Source organism: Rana temporaria, chromosome 4 (genome assembly GCF_905171775.1).
Source record: "Rana temporaria chromosome 4, aRanTem1.1, whole genome shotgun sequence".
Classification (NCBI taxonomy): domain Eukaryota; kingdom Metazoa; phylum Chordata; class Amphibia; order Anura; family Ranidae; genus Rana; species Rana temporaria.
Window position 1 is genome coordinate 114,659,536 of NC_053492.1, and position 13,227 is coordinate 114,672,762.

The following is a 13,227-nucleotide window of genomic DNA, read 5'->3' on the forward strand; positions in this document are numbered from 1 at the left end:
TGAGAATGGGAGGGAGTGCATCACTGTGAATGAGAGCGAAGAAGAGGGGGCGGTTACAAAAGAGGACAGTTAAGCACTGAGTAGAGAAAAGTTGGAGAGCAGAGTACAAAGTGGTGCCTGCTTTCTGTGGGTGTATGACTGAATGTGGGCAAAAATCGTCTAGTACCACTGACAGGAAATGGTCTTTTATTTTTATACTATACAAGCGGGATACAGAGTGGCAGCAGTACTTACACAATGAACTTTTTATTAAAATTGCAACTCATCTCCAGCATCTTAGGGTAAGTTTCTAATGTGTAATGGGGAAGGGTTCACCGCTGGACAGAACTGCACTATGTGTCATGCCTAGTATGTTGTTCAGAACTCACAGGAACAGGCTTCATTTCTCGCTGCAGGCTCAAATTATGAAAGCTTCCTTTTCCTTAAAATTGAACTTCCAAAAATAAAAAAAAGGGGTCATTTACTCTGTATATTCATAAAGGGTGTTTGTGTTTTGTATGGAGTTTTTCATTAGGCCTTTGATAAGTTAAATGTTTTTATTATTTCTTTACAATGGATGACGTGCTGTATATATGTCTTCTCATTATATTTACTTTCATGTAATGAAAATGCTATTTTTACTGCTGGACCATCACAGTGTGTGCCAGTTCAGATACCTCATATACTGGTCACTTTGTACAGACCTTATAAATAAACACGCAGTTCAACTAAACTCTGCAATTTCAAACACTTTCCTTACAGAATATATACATATATTTAAATATGCTAGAAAAATATTAAGCAAGGCCCACATGCCTAAAAAACTGTATCTAATACATTCTAAATATACAATCTGTCAATTCTTTCCCAGTCATGGTAAAAAAAAAACAAAAAAAAAAGAGTCTGTTTGCGTTGTACTGAAGATTGAGAGTCCAGACTGACCGCAGTGAACTCCATGACTGTCCCTGCAGTGGTCTTTCATTGTATTATCCCAGTTCCAGTAGCCAGTCAAAGAAACTGGGTGCTCCTTTACTGCCCTGTTCCTGTATCTTGCAGTGAAGGATGAGGGCACTGAAAATATCTCCAACTTTCCAAGACTTTGACTGAACCAATCGTGTGACTTGCAGAAACTGAAAAAGAATACGATTTTTCCATTATTATAAACATCATGTACAAGATTTCTTGCATTCAAAGAGTTTCCAACAAGGCTGAATTAGTAAAGGAAAAAAGCAAGGTGCAAAGATCATTAATGCAAAGCAACTAGAAGCATTTTCAGTAGCTAATTACACTGAACTGGTGAAAGCTACAAAAAAAAATTGGGTTCTACAAGTTACTGTAGATTGTAGCTCTCTCTTTAAAACTAGTCTAGTAGTAAAACCTCAAAATGCACTATATTGACAAAAGTATTGGGACACCTGCCTTTACACGCACATGAACTTTAAGGGCATCCCGGTCTTAGTCTGTAGGGTTCAATATTGAGTTGGCTCATGCATTGCAGATAACAGTTTCAAACAGTTTCAAGGTTTAGGAGTGTGAATGACCATTCTTCCAGAAGCGCATTTGTGAGGTCAGGCACTGATGTTAGATGAGAAGGCCTGGCTCGCAGTCTCCACTCTAATTCATCTCAAAAATTTTCTATTGGGTTGAGCTGGGGTTGTTTTTCAGAGGTTGGGCTAGGCCCTTTAGTTCCAGTGAAGGGTACTCTTAAGGCATCAGCATACCAAGACATTTTGGACAATTTCAGACTTCGAACAGTTTGGGGATGGCCCCTTCCTGTTCCAACATTTCTGTGCACCAGTTCACAAAGCACGGTCCATAAAGACATGGATGACTGAGAACACCTTTGGGATGAATTAGAGCGGAAACTGCAAGCCAGGCCTTCTCATCCAACATCAGTGTCTGACCTAACAAATGCGCTTCTGGAAGAATGGCCCAACATTCCCATTGACCCACTCCTAAACCTTGTGGATGGCCTTCCCAGAACAGTTAAAGCTGTTATAGCCGCAAAGGTTGAGCCAATTCAATATTGAACCCTATGGACTAAAGCCTCGTACACACGGCCGAGGAACTCGACGTGCCAAACACATCGAGTTCCTCGGCCAGTTCAGCCCTGAAGCCGCCGAGGAGCTCGGCGGGACGAGAGCTCCCATAGAACAACGAGGAAATAGAGAACATGTTCTCTATTTCCTCGTCGAGCTCCTCGTCGGCTTCCTCGGCCGAAAGTGTACACACGACCAGTTTCCTCGGCAGAATTCAGCCAGAAACTCGGTTGGAAGCTGAATTCTGCCGAGGAAACTGGTCGTGTGTACGAGGCCTAAGACTGGGATGCCATTAAGTTCATGTGCATGTAAAGGCAGGCGTCCCAATACTTTTGGCAATATAGAGTACATTAGCTACTAGTATGGCAGGCTTCTCGGTATAGGCAAAAATTACTTGCAAAATGAAAGCGCCAAGGGGAGACTGGGAACTAAAAATAGCTATGGTATATAAAACATCAGTACACATTTGTGAATGTAACTAATGTTCTCCAGGATAAACTGGAGCAGTAATATTCAATTGATATAAATAATGGATATAATACAATGCCAGGATCCAAAGGAAAAATACTGTATGTAAAGGGTGCAATGCACTTTTATTAATAGAAGCCTGAAGAACCCATATAATACAGTTCTCTGTCACTTAGATACAGTTGCAATAAAAAGTATGTGAATCCTTTTGGAATGATATGGATTTTATGCATAAATTGGTCATAAAATGTGATCTAATCTTCATCTAAGTCACAACAATAGACAATCACAGCCTGCCTAAACGAATAACACACAAAGAATTAAATGTTACCATGTTTTTATTAAACACACCATGTAAATATTCACAGTGCAGGTGGAAAAAGTATGTGAACCCCCAGACTAATGACATCTCCAAGAGCTAATTGGAGTGAGGTGTCAGCCAACTGGAGTCCAATCCATGAGATGTGATTGGAGGTGTTGGTTACAGCTGCCCTGCCCTATAAAAAACACACACTAGTTCTGGGTTTGCTTTTTACAAGAAGCATTGCCTGATGTGAATGATGCCTCGCACAAAAGAGCTCTCAGAAGACCTACTATTAAGAATTGTTGACTTGCATAAAGCTGCAAAGGGTTATAAAAGTATCTCCAAAAGCCTTGCTGTTCATCAGTCCATGGTAAGACAAATTGTCTATAAATGGAGAAAGTTCAGCACTACTGCTACTCTCCCTAGGAGTGGCCGTCCTGTAAAGATGACTGCAAGAGCACAGCGCAGACTGCTCATTGAGGTGAAGAAGAATCCTAGAGTGTCAGCTAAAGACTTACAAAAGTCTCTGGCATATGCTAACATCCCTGTTAGCGAATCTACGATACGTAAAACATTAAACAAGAATGGGAGGATACCACAGAGGAAGCCACTGCTGTCCAAAAAAAACATTGCTGCACGTTTACAGTTTGCACAAGAGCACCTGGATGTTCCACAGCAATACTGGCAAAATATTCTGTGGACAGATGAAACCAAAGTTGAGTTGTTTGGAAGAAACACACAACACTATGTGTGGTGAAAAAGAGGCACAGCACACCAACATCAAAACCTCATCCCAACGGTGAAGTATGGTGGCAGGGGCATCATGGTTTGGGGCTGCTTTGCTGCATCAGGGCCTGGACGGATTGCTATCATCAAAGGAAAAATGATTTCCCAAGTTTATCAAGACATTTTGCAGGAGAACTTAAGGCCATCTGTCCACCAGCTGAAGCTCAACAGAAAATGGGAGTTGCAACAGGACAACGACCCAAAGCATAGAAGTAAATCAACAACAAAATGGCTTAAACAGAAGAAAATATGCCTTCAGTCAGAGACCTGACCTCAACCCGATTGAGATGCTGTGGCATGACCTCAAGAAAGTGATTCACACCAGACATCCCAAGAATATTGCTGAACTTAAACAGTTCTGTAAAGAGGAATGGTCAAGAATTACTCCTGACCGTTGTGCACGTCTGATCTGCAACTACAGGAAACGTTTGGTTGAAGTTATTGCTGCCAAAGGAGGTTCAACCAGTTATTAAATCAAAGGGTTCACATACTTTTTCCACCTGCTTTGTGAATGTTTACATGGTGTGTTCAATAAAAACATGGTAACATTTAATTATTTGTGTGTTATTATTTTAAGCAGACTGTGATTGTCTATTGTTGTGACTTAGATGAAGATCAGATCACATTTTATGACCAATTTGTGCAGAAATCCATATCATTCTAAAAGGGTTCACATACTTTTTATTGCAACTGTACATCTTCCCTGAAGACAGATGTCAAAGGTGCAAGACTGCCATTTCTGGCATTACAGTACTCCACAGTTTGGTAACATCACTGATGCTGATTTCAATCACTATATAAGCCCTGGGCTGTGGTGTGGCTAAAGCCTCTCTTACTACAGCATGTAAATCATTAGTATCTAATAAAGGAGTATGACTTTGGATGGCAAGACTTTCACCATCAGTCTACATCAGTGGTCTCCAAACTGTGGCCCCTTGCTTGCCTTTATCCGGCCCTTGGGGAACTATTGCTTCCACTTATACAAGGCACTATTCCTCCTACTAATACCAACGATGAGGCACCATCCATTTCATTGAAACCAATGGTGGGGGCACAATTTCTTCCATTCACACTAAGGATGGGGCACCATTCCTTCCACCGACACATCAATGGAACACTATCTTTTTTTACTCCCATTGATCACTTAGCCTTAAGATTTATTTACTCCCATTGACACCATTTTCTTTTCCCACTGGCCCTAAAGTCTGAAGTACAGTAAACTGGCTCTTTGTTTAGAAAGTTTGGAGACCCCTGGAAACAGAAGAGCAATAAAGAGAGCTCTTCAAGACAGAAATATGGAAACACAATTTTTTTTACCAAATGTACATATTTTTGGGGTTCTCAACTATACCCTCCCTTCACTACTGAAAAAAGGATTCACCCAGGACCAGCATGTGCATAATAGGTGGGCTAACACTTCACTGGCTCCATCCTTGTTCCAGTTCAGTGAATTAATAAATAATGAGGCAATACTTGGCATGTTGATCCTGAAGACTGAACCTTAAAAAAGACAATAGTTGCTTCACCATAATTATATCCTGACAGCTATTCCAAAAAAAGCAGTACAAGACCCCTGCATTGGTAGCCATAAAATCTTTTTTATGCCCCTCTGAAACTGGTTTCACTTTGTAGAAGGATTTAAAGCTGAATTGAAGGCCAAAAAATATGAAAATATAAAGCAATGAATGTAGCTTTGTAAACATTATTACATCATTATTATTTTTTATTTATTTTTATGGTTGAACTAGATGGACTTGTGTCTTTTTTCAACCTGACCTATGTAATGTAGTTTTTAAATACAATCAGTGTAAGTACCTGAATTTGACCTAATATGAGTCTCTTGCAATACCTGTATAGCAGAGCTGGAGTGTAAGAGGACAAATCAGCACAATGAGCCAATCAGTACATGTGCTGGCAAGAAGAGGCCGGACCAGAGTCTTGTAGAGTGGGAGAATTATCGCTTTTTCTCTGGAGTTAATCCCCTTTTTAATGCATGCCAATATTATGTTTGCTTTGTTAGCAGCAGCTTGGCATTGTATGCCATTGCTAAGCCTATCATGTACTTGGACCCAAAGATTTTTTTCCATCCTTGATTTTACTGCAGCATGACAGGTCTACTTTAAACCCCCAAAAAAAAGAACTATGGGCTAGATTCAGAGAGGAGATACGCCGTCGTATCTCTGAGTCCGGTCCTCGTATCTATGCGCCTGATTTATAGAATCAGGTTACGCATAGATCTCCCTAAGATCCGACAGGTGTAAGTGACTTACACCGTCGGATCTTAGGCTGCAATTCCAGGCCGGCCGGTAGGTGGCGCTTCCGTATTATTACGCGAGGAATATGCAAATGAGGAGTTACGCCGATTCAGAAACGAACAACGTTTGCGTTCGGCTTTTTCCGGCGTATAGTTACCCTTGCTATATGAGGCGTAGCTAATGTTAAGTATGGCCGTCGTTCCCGTGCCGAGTTTTGAAATTTTACGTTGTTTGCGTAAGTCGTTCGCGAATACGGATGGACGTAATTTACGTTCACGTCGAAACCAATGACGTCCTTGCAACGTCATTTAGAGCAATGCACACTGGGATGTGTACACGGACGGTGCATGCGCCGTTCGTAAAAAAAATGGCAATCACGTCAGGTCAACACACATTAACATAAAACACGCCCCCCTTCCACATTTGAATTACGCGGCCTTACGCAGCAACAGATACGTTACGCCGCCGTAACTAAGGGCGCAAGTTCTTTGTGAATAAAGAACTCGCGCCCAAAGTTAGAGCGGCGTAACATATCTCAGATACGTTACGCCGGGCGGACAGATACGCCAATGTATCTGAATCCAGCCCTATATTGGTATAAAAGAAAGGCATTCAAATACCCATTTACTTAAAACTACACCCAACTTTTGGACAACATACCTTGTGAATCCTACTTTCCTGAGAGTTCCTGAAGTACACAGTGGGTATCCCTAGTTCCGATGCAGCAATCCACTGTAATGTAGTGCACAGCTCAGAGTCAAAATTATCTGAATTCAGATTGATGTTTAAAACTGAGACCTCTTGGTGACAGCTGGCAGTGCCAACCGATAATCCAGATGTACATTCTGCAACATAAGATAAAATGTTCCATTGATAAATGTATAACTTTGCTCTCTTTTCCTGCCAGCAAACAGATGGTATTAACACTGACAGCATTCTACAATGCAATAAAGCCAGCCTGACTGTGTATGGGAGTACAGGAGGCTAATATAAATAAAGGTTCAGGTACTTATGCCATGTGTATTTAAAGCATGTGTGATGAACATACAACTAGGATAAATGATGAACTTTTACATAGGCATGGAATTCAGATTCAGTTATAGCTTTGCATACGTGCATAACTTTAAATAATATTTTAGCGATCAAAGTTGTGGTTGGAATAAAAGCAAAAAATACTGAGAAAGCATTGATTTTATTTTCCTAAAAAGAAATAGAGGTTTGTAGCAATGATGATATGCATGAAACTGATTCCGATTTTTGAAGCTGTAAGTCATTATGTGTTTATTGACATTACCAGGGCCTATTGGGATACCGGGAAATTTCCTGCTAGACCGCCTGCCCTGGGGCCGCTTTGAGCTGTGGCTGCAGTGCTCCCCTCCCTCCCTCTCTCCTCCTCCTCTTATGTTTCACACACAGCGGGCATCTCCCGATCTGTGTTTGGCAGCATTGTCACAAGGTCCCACCCCCTAGACTGGCTTGTGCGATAGTAGGTAGATGGAACACTGATGGAACCAGTGTTCCGCCTATCACACAAGCTGGTCTAGGGGGGCGAGACCTTGTGAAAATGCCACCAAACAGCCCCAGCCCCGTGACACAGAGCGGGAGATGCCTGCTGTGTGTGTGTGATCCAGGCAATGGTGGGTATCTATTCATGGGCAGTAAGGCTGCATTGATGGGCACAGTGAGGCTGCTTTGCTGGGCACAGTGAGGCTGCATTCATGGGCACAGTGAGGCCGCATTAATGGGCACAGTGAGGCTACATTCATGGGCACAGTGAGGCTACATTCATGGGCACAGGAAGGCTGCATTGATGGGCACAGTGAGGCTGCAATGATGGGCACAGTGAGGCTGCATTCACGGGCACAGTGAGGCTGCATTCACGGGCACAGTGATGCTGCATTCACAGGCACAGTGAGGCTGCATTCATGGGCACAGTGAGGCTGCAATGACGGGCACAGTGAGGCTACATTGATGGGCAGTGAGGCTGCATTTATTGGGCACTGATGAGGCTGCATTTGATGGGCACTGGTGAGGCTGCATTGATTTATTTTATCATGTTTGTAGTCTCTGACAATCTCTTGTATCATGTCTAAATTCTCTTACCATCTTTAGTATGATGTCCGCAGCCTCTAACCATCTCTTGTATCATGTCCGCAACCTCTGACCATCTCTTGTCTTATATCATGTCTACAGTCTCTGAAAGAGTCTGGAGAGGAGTCAAGAGTGGGAGTGCCGCCAGGACGGGGGTCATGGGAGAAGTCAGACGTGTGTGGACTGTGGAGAGGAGACTATAGGATAAAACCAGAGCCACCAAGCTTGATCTGACTGACTGACCCTGCATGGTGCATCTGAGAGGAGGTCAGTGACAGCACCGCCATGCCAGTCTAAGGGGAGGAGGGTCACTGATGTAAGGGGGAGTGAATACAATAATGTAAGGGGGCACTGATATAAAGGTTTCCCCCTTATATCAGTAACCCACCCCTCTCACCTTAGTGTATTCTTTCTGCGGAAAGTGGTTTCTGGTCAACAGAGCCCCTCCACGTTCCCAGAGTTCCTGGGGTCCCCCTTGATGATTGACCACTTTTACCACTTTTAACTGGAACTTGCTTTCATATAAATAAAGCCATATGTGCTTTAATATGTCTTCTCTATATATAATACACTCTTCAAATGTGATTTAAAATGCATGGTTTTCCCTTTTATGAACAAGAAAATAATGATGTTATGATGTTGTGCTGGTAAAATAATGCTTTGGGGCTGTTATGTGATTTTTTTCCAGGGCTGGTTTTTATTTCCAGTCGGGCCCTGGCTATGACTGTCACTTCAGCTGTATTGAGCAGGTAGCCTTTAACACAGTTCTTTGATGTCATATGTGTTGCATATGACACAGATATGGTTTACTCGGAGAAGTGATCATATGTACATCAAACAGGAATCAGCAGGATACTACCTGTGTAGTCTTATTGGGTTAGAAGAACATACATTTAAAGTTAAACCATGCCCTGAGAGTTAAAGGGAATTGGAAATGATCTTCTTGTAACTTTCTATTAAAATTCATATTGCAGTTTCTACCAATTTCTCGCTTTTTCCACTCTAAGCCAAGTTTCATGATCAACAATTCCATTACTGCAGTACCTTCTTATATAGGAAATCCAATTCAGAATTGAACTCTCTGTATATTCTCAATGTTTCTCTTTAAGAGCACCTGTTAGTCTAACTTCTAAAACACAATTACAGTCGACCCGAGTAGTTTGTGGATTTTTCCTCTCCGGCAGATGCAGCCCAGCATTTCCACATCATAACAGTTTACCGCTTGTAGCTACAGTATCTCAAGTGTTTCGCTAGGTGTTCTCATGTTTTTCATTTTGTTGTTCTTAAAGCCCTAAGATGCCACCAAAATGCCCTGCACATTCTAAGGCTTCTGGCAATGAACCTAAGCACCAGAAGAAGTTTAAAAATAGGAATTTTTTTGAACACATCCAAAATTTGCGTTTTTTCACAATTCGCGGGTGCTCTACGAACGTAACAGCTACGGTTTTTGGGGATTGACTAATACAGTGTATAAGGCAATGATATTCAAATTACAACACTCTATAGCAACTAAATACTGTAAGTCCCCTGCATACGAAAGAGTTCTGTTCCGAGAGCACGTCCCTAAGTCCAATTTTTTTATAAGTCCAACAAAGTTAGCCTACAGTAGGTAATTTACTAACTCAATTTTCCAAATAAATTACTGTAATAGGTTTATAACACAATTCACACAAATAATTTATGGAAAAAAAGGTTGAAATATAGATACAGTACTGTATACAGCTAAGTACACAGAACCACAACCACCAGAAATGTGAACTAACTCACACGATTGAACATGCAAATGTAGGTTCGTATCTTTGGAAGTTTGCAACTTGAAGGGTCGTATTTAAGGGACTAATGCCGCGTACACACGACCGTTATTCATGTCATGGAAAAAAACAAAGTTTTTCTCAACGTGATTCCTCTCAAGCCTGCCTTGCATACACACAAGCGTGAAAAAAGAAATGCTTGAGCAAAGTGCAGTGACATACAACACTTACGAAGGCACTATAAAGGGGAAGTTCCATTCGAATGGTGCACCCCTTTGGGCTGCTTATGCTAATTTCCAGTCTCATAGCTTGCTTCTGAGCATGCACGTTTTTTCCCCCTCGTTAAAGCGTACACACACAAAATAGAGCAGGTTCTACATTTTTAACGGCCATTTTTCTCGTTGAGAATACACACTACCGTTTTTCACAACCAATTAAAAAATTGCATTTTTCTCATCATGAAAAACGGTCGTGTGTACGCGGCATAACTGTAAGATTTCAGTTTCACATAGATTAGTAAAAGAAGATTCCTTTATTGATGTCATGGATTACCACTCTTGGATTATTACTCTTTCCTTACTGAATAAGTATGACCCTTCTCCTGACTTTTATTTATTTTTTACAGCCAAATATACAGAAAATCCTAAATCCATTTTAAAATATTTTAAGGATGATAAACCCATTATTTGCATGCTGGAATGCAAGCTAGAACTCGGAATCTACATAAAAAAAGTGGCACCATTATATCCTGACTGAACGGTAACAGTAGCTTTATGTGAGAAGTCTCTAACTGCAGCAACAATCTATTTCATTCTGAGTAACAAGTCACTGAAAATACTATTTTGTTCCTTTACTAGTATGTAACTAAGGGAACATTTACTTAGTGTTTGTAACAGAATGACCCGTGACACCCAAAGACTTTGTGAGGATGAAGGATACTCCTGTGTCAGCGTCACTGATAACTCTTGGGTCTGAGTCCACTCTGTGCCCTTTGGGCATGGGGTGGCAAGTGAATCGTAATTCATGTATTCATGAATTACATGAGATGGGACATCGTATTGCAGGATTTTGAGACACTGTAAGATGTTGGTTAATTGTGACCCCACTATGGTCTGTGCTAGTCACATTTAATGCGGTCAGATATTGTATATATATTGTATATATATTGTGTGTTGGTGGTTGATGTATACTAGTAAGCTTGCTGTGATGAAAGGGGTGGGGTGTGGTTGCATTCCATTGTCTATTGTGGTAATTAAGTCTGATATGTGTATTGGAGCTTGGTACAGTCTGCATACCTATCTTGGGATGTTTAAATGTCTTGCTGTGAGGAAAGGGGGGGAATCACTCCAGCAGCCCCCCCCCCTGCTGGGACTGTTTGCTGAAGGAGAAGTTTGAACACACCTGACCTGTATCACCATTGTCATTGGACAATTTAACCCACCCTGTTTCCCAAGGGTGGGAGGGATGTATTTTGAAGAGAAATGTATTACCATGTGCAGATAATAAAGAGTCATTCCCTGTTTTAAACCTCAAACAAGAGCTGTGTGTCTCGTTTCTGGGGGGAATTCTTATGGGTCTCGTTCGTTTGCCTGATTGTGGAGTGTCAAATAAGCTGTCGTGGATGTGATGGAAGGTCGTAAACGGTGGTGACCGTTACAGTGTTTCTCAACCAATTTTCAGTGGAGGCATTCTCAAGACATCCTTTAAAATTATGGACAGTCTTGAGGCTCCCCATTCTAAAGTGTAAAAAAACTATTCTAACAGCTTTACACAATGCAGCAACATCCACATGTAGGACACCCAACGCTAGAGGAGATTTATTCTTCCGAAGAAAATACACTTTTGCTTGTACTGACTAGTATTCAATGTTTCTCATCTCCCTCAATTTCTTTCTATCAGTCAGCTAATGTCACCCCAGTGCTGAGGGAGAGGGGCAAAGGAGGGTCAAACCAGGATGCTGTGGAGGCAACAGACATCCTCCTTATTAAAGTATAACCCCCCTTGCTCTCATATCCATGTGATGCTGTAATGCTGTTTTGTCTTTCAAGAAAACATCTCTGTTAAAAAAAAGTGTAACCCCCCTATCGTTTTCAGCCAAGGAAGCTGCCATCTTTGCCTCTGTTTAATCTACAACTGCCATGATGCTGCACATGTGATCAGTTATGACACCAGCCATTGGATGGTTAGACAGTTTGGTTGCAAGCACAACCAATGCTTATTTCCAACACGTGCTGGAAATAAAACTGTTTTATGGATGGGTTTTTCTTCCACTTTAACTAATGTCGTCATTGGTTGTTAGGATGTCAGTGTCTAGAAAATCGTAATGGTGCATAATGAAAACCCGGGGCTTTGTGTAATTTATGCCGCGTACACGCGATAGTTTTTCGGGTTGTAAAAAACAACGTATTTCAGGCTCTAGAAAAAACTATGGGGGTAATCCACAAAGATACGGCGTAACTTAATTTTTTCCATTTAAGTTACACTGCCTTAAAATTTCTACCTAAGTGCCCGATCCACAAAGCACTTGCCTAGAAATTTTGGGCTGTGTAACTTAAATTCCGCCGGCGCAAGGCGTTCCTATTTTCATGGGGGCGATTCCCATTTAAATTAGGCGTGCTCCCGCGCCGGCCGTACTGCGCATGCTCGTGACGTCATTTTCCCGACGTGCATAGCGCGAAATTACGTTACGCCGAGCTTTGTGGATTGCGACGGGTCAATAAAGTTGCGTCGGGAAAAAAAAAACAGTTTACACCTTGTAAAAGCAGCCCTAATTTTGCGTTTGCAAACTAAAACTTACGGAGAAAAAACGAAGCTGAAAAGCTTTGTGGATCTCCGTAAGTGCTAATTTGCATACCGGAGGCGGCATTTCGACACAAAATGCCCCCAGCGGCGGATGCGGTACTGCATCCTAAGATCCGGCAGTGTAAGTCCCTTACACATGCCGGATCTTCTGCCTAACTATGGAAAACTGATTCTGTGGATCAGTTCCATAGTTAGGAACAGGGATACGACGGCGTAACAGCAGTTACGCCGTCGTATCCCTTTTGTGGATTTGGCCCTATGTTTTTTTCAACCCGATCATTAAAGCGGCTTTGCCTACACACGATCGTGAAAAAAATTGCTCTAGCAAAGCGCGGGGACGTACAACACGTACGACGGCACTATAAAAAGAAAGCTCCATGCGGATGGCGCCACCCTTGGGGCTGCTTTTGCTGATATCGTGTTAGTAAAAGACGATTTGCGCTTTTCAGTCTGTTACTGCGTGATGAATGTGCTATCTCCATTACGAACGCTAGTTTTACCAGAACGAGTGCTCCCATCTCATAACTTGCTTGTGAGCATGCGCGGGTTTTTCACATCGTTAAAGCCTACACACGACCATTTTTTACAACCTTAAAAAAAAACGACAATGTTAAAAACGTAGTGAAAAAATAGAGCATGTTTGAAAAAAAAATTGGCCATTTTTTAGAACCTGAAAAATGATCTGAAGCCCACACACGATCGTTTTTAATGACATAAAAAAAACGTAATATTTTACAACCCAAAAAAACATT

The 13,227-nt window shown here is 41.7% G+C and overlaps 1 protein-coding gene across 2 annotated transcripts in view; it reads right to left on the bottom strand.

The window, feature by feature from the left end:
* Positions 1-521: 521 nt before the first annotated feature.
* LOC120936474 (SPHK1 interactor, AKAP domain containing) overlaps positions 522-13,227 on the bottom strand; it is a 190,338-nt gene continuing 177,632 nt past the window's right edge. For both annotated transcript variants that reach the window (XM_040348849.1, XM_040348848.1), the window contains 2 exons: positions 6,492-6,676; positions 522-1,109 (listed from right to left, as the gene is read on the bottom strand). In XM_040348849.1, coding sequence (XP_040204783.1) covers positions 966-1,109; positions 6,492-6,676 — 329 coding nt within the window. In that variant the 3' untranslated portion in view covers positions 522-965. The remainder of the gene's footprint in view (positions 1,110-6,491; positions 6,677-13,227) is intronic.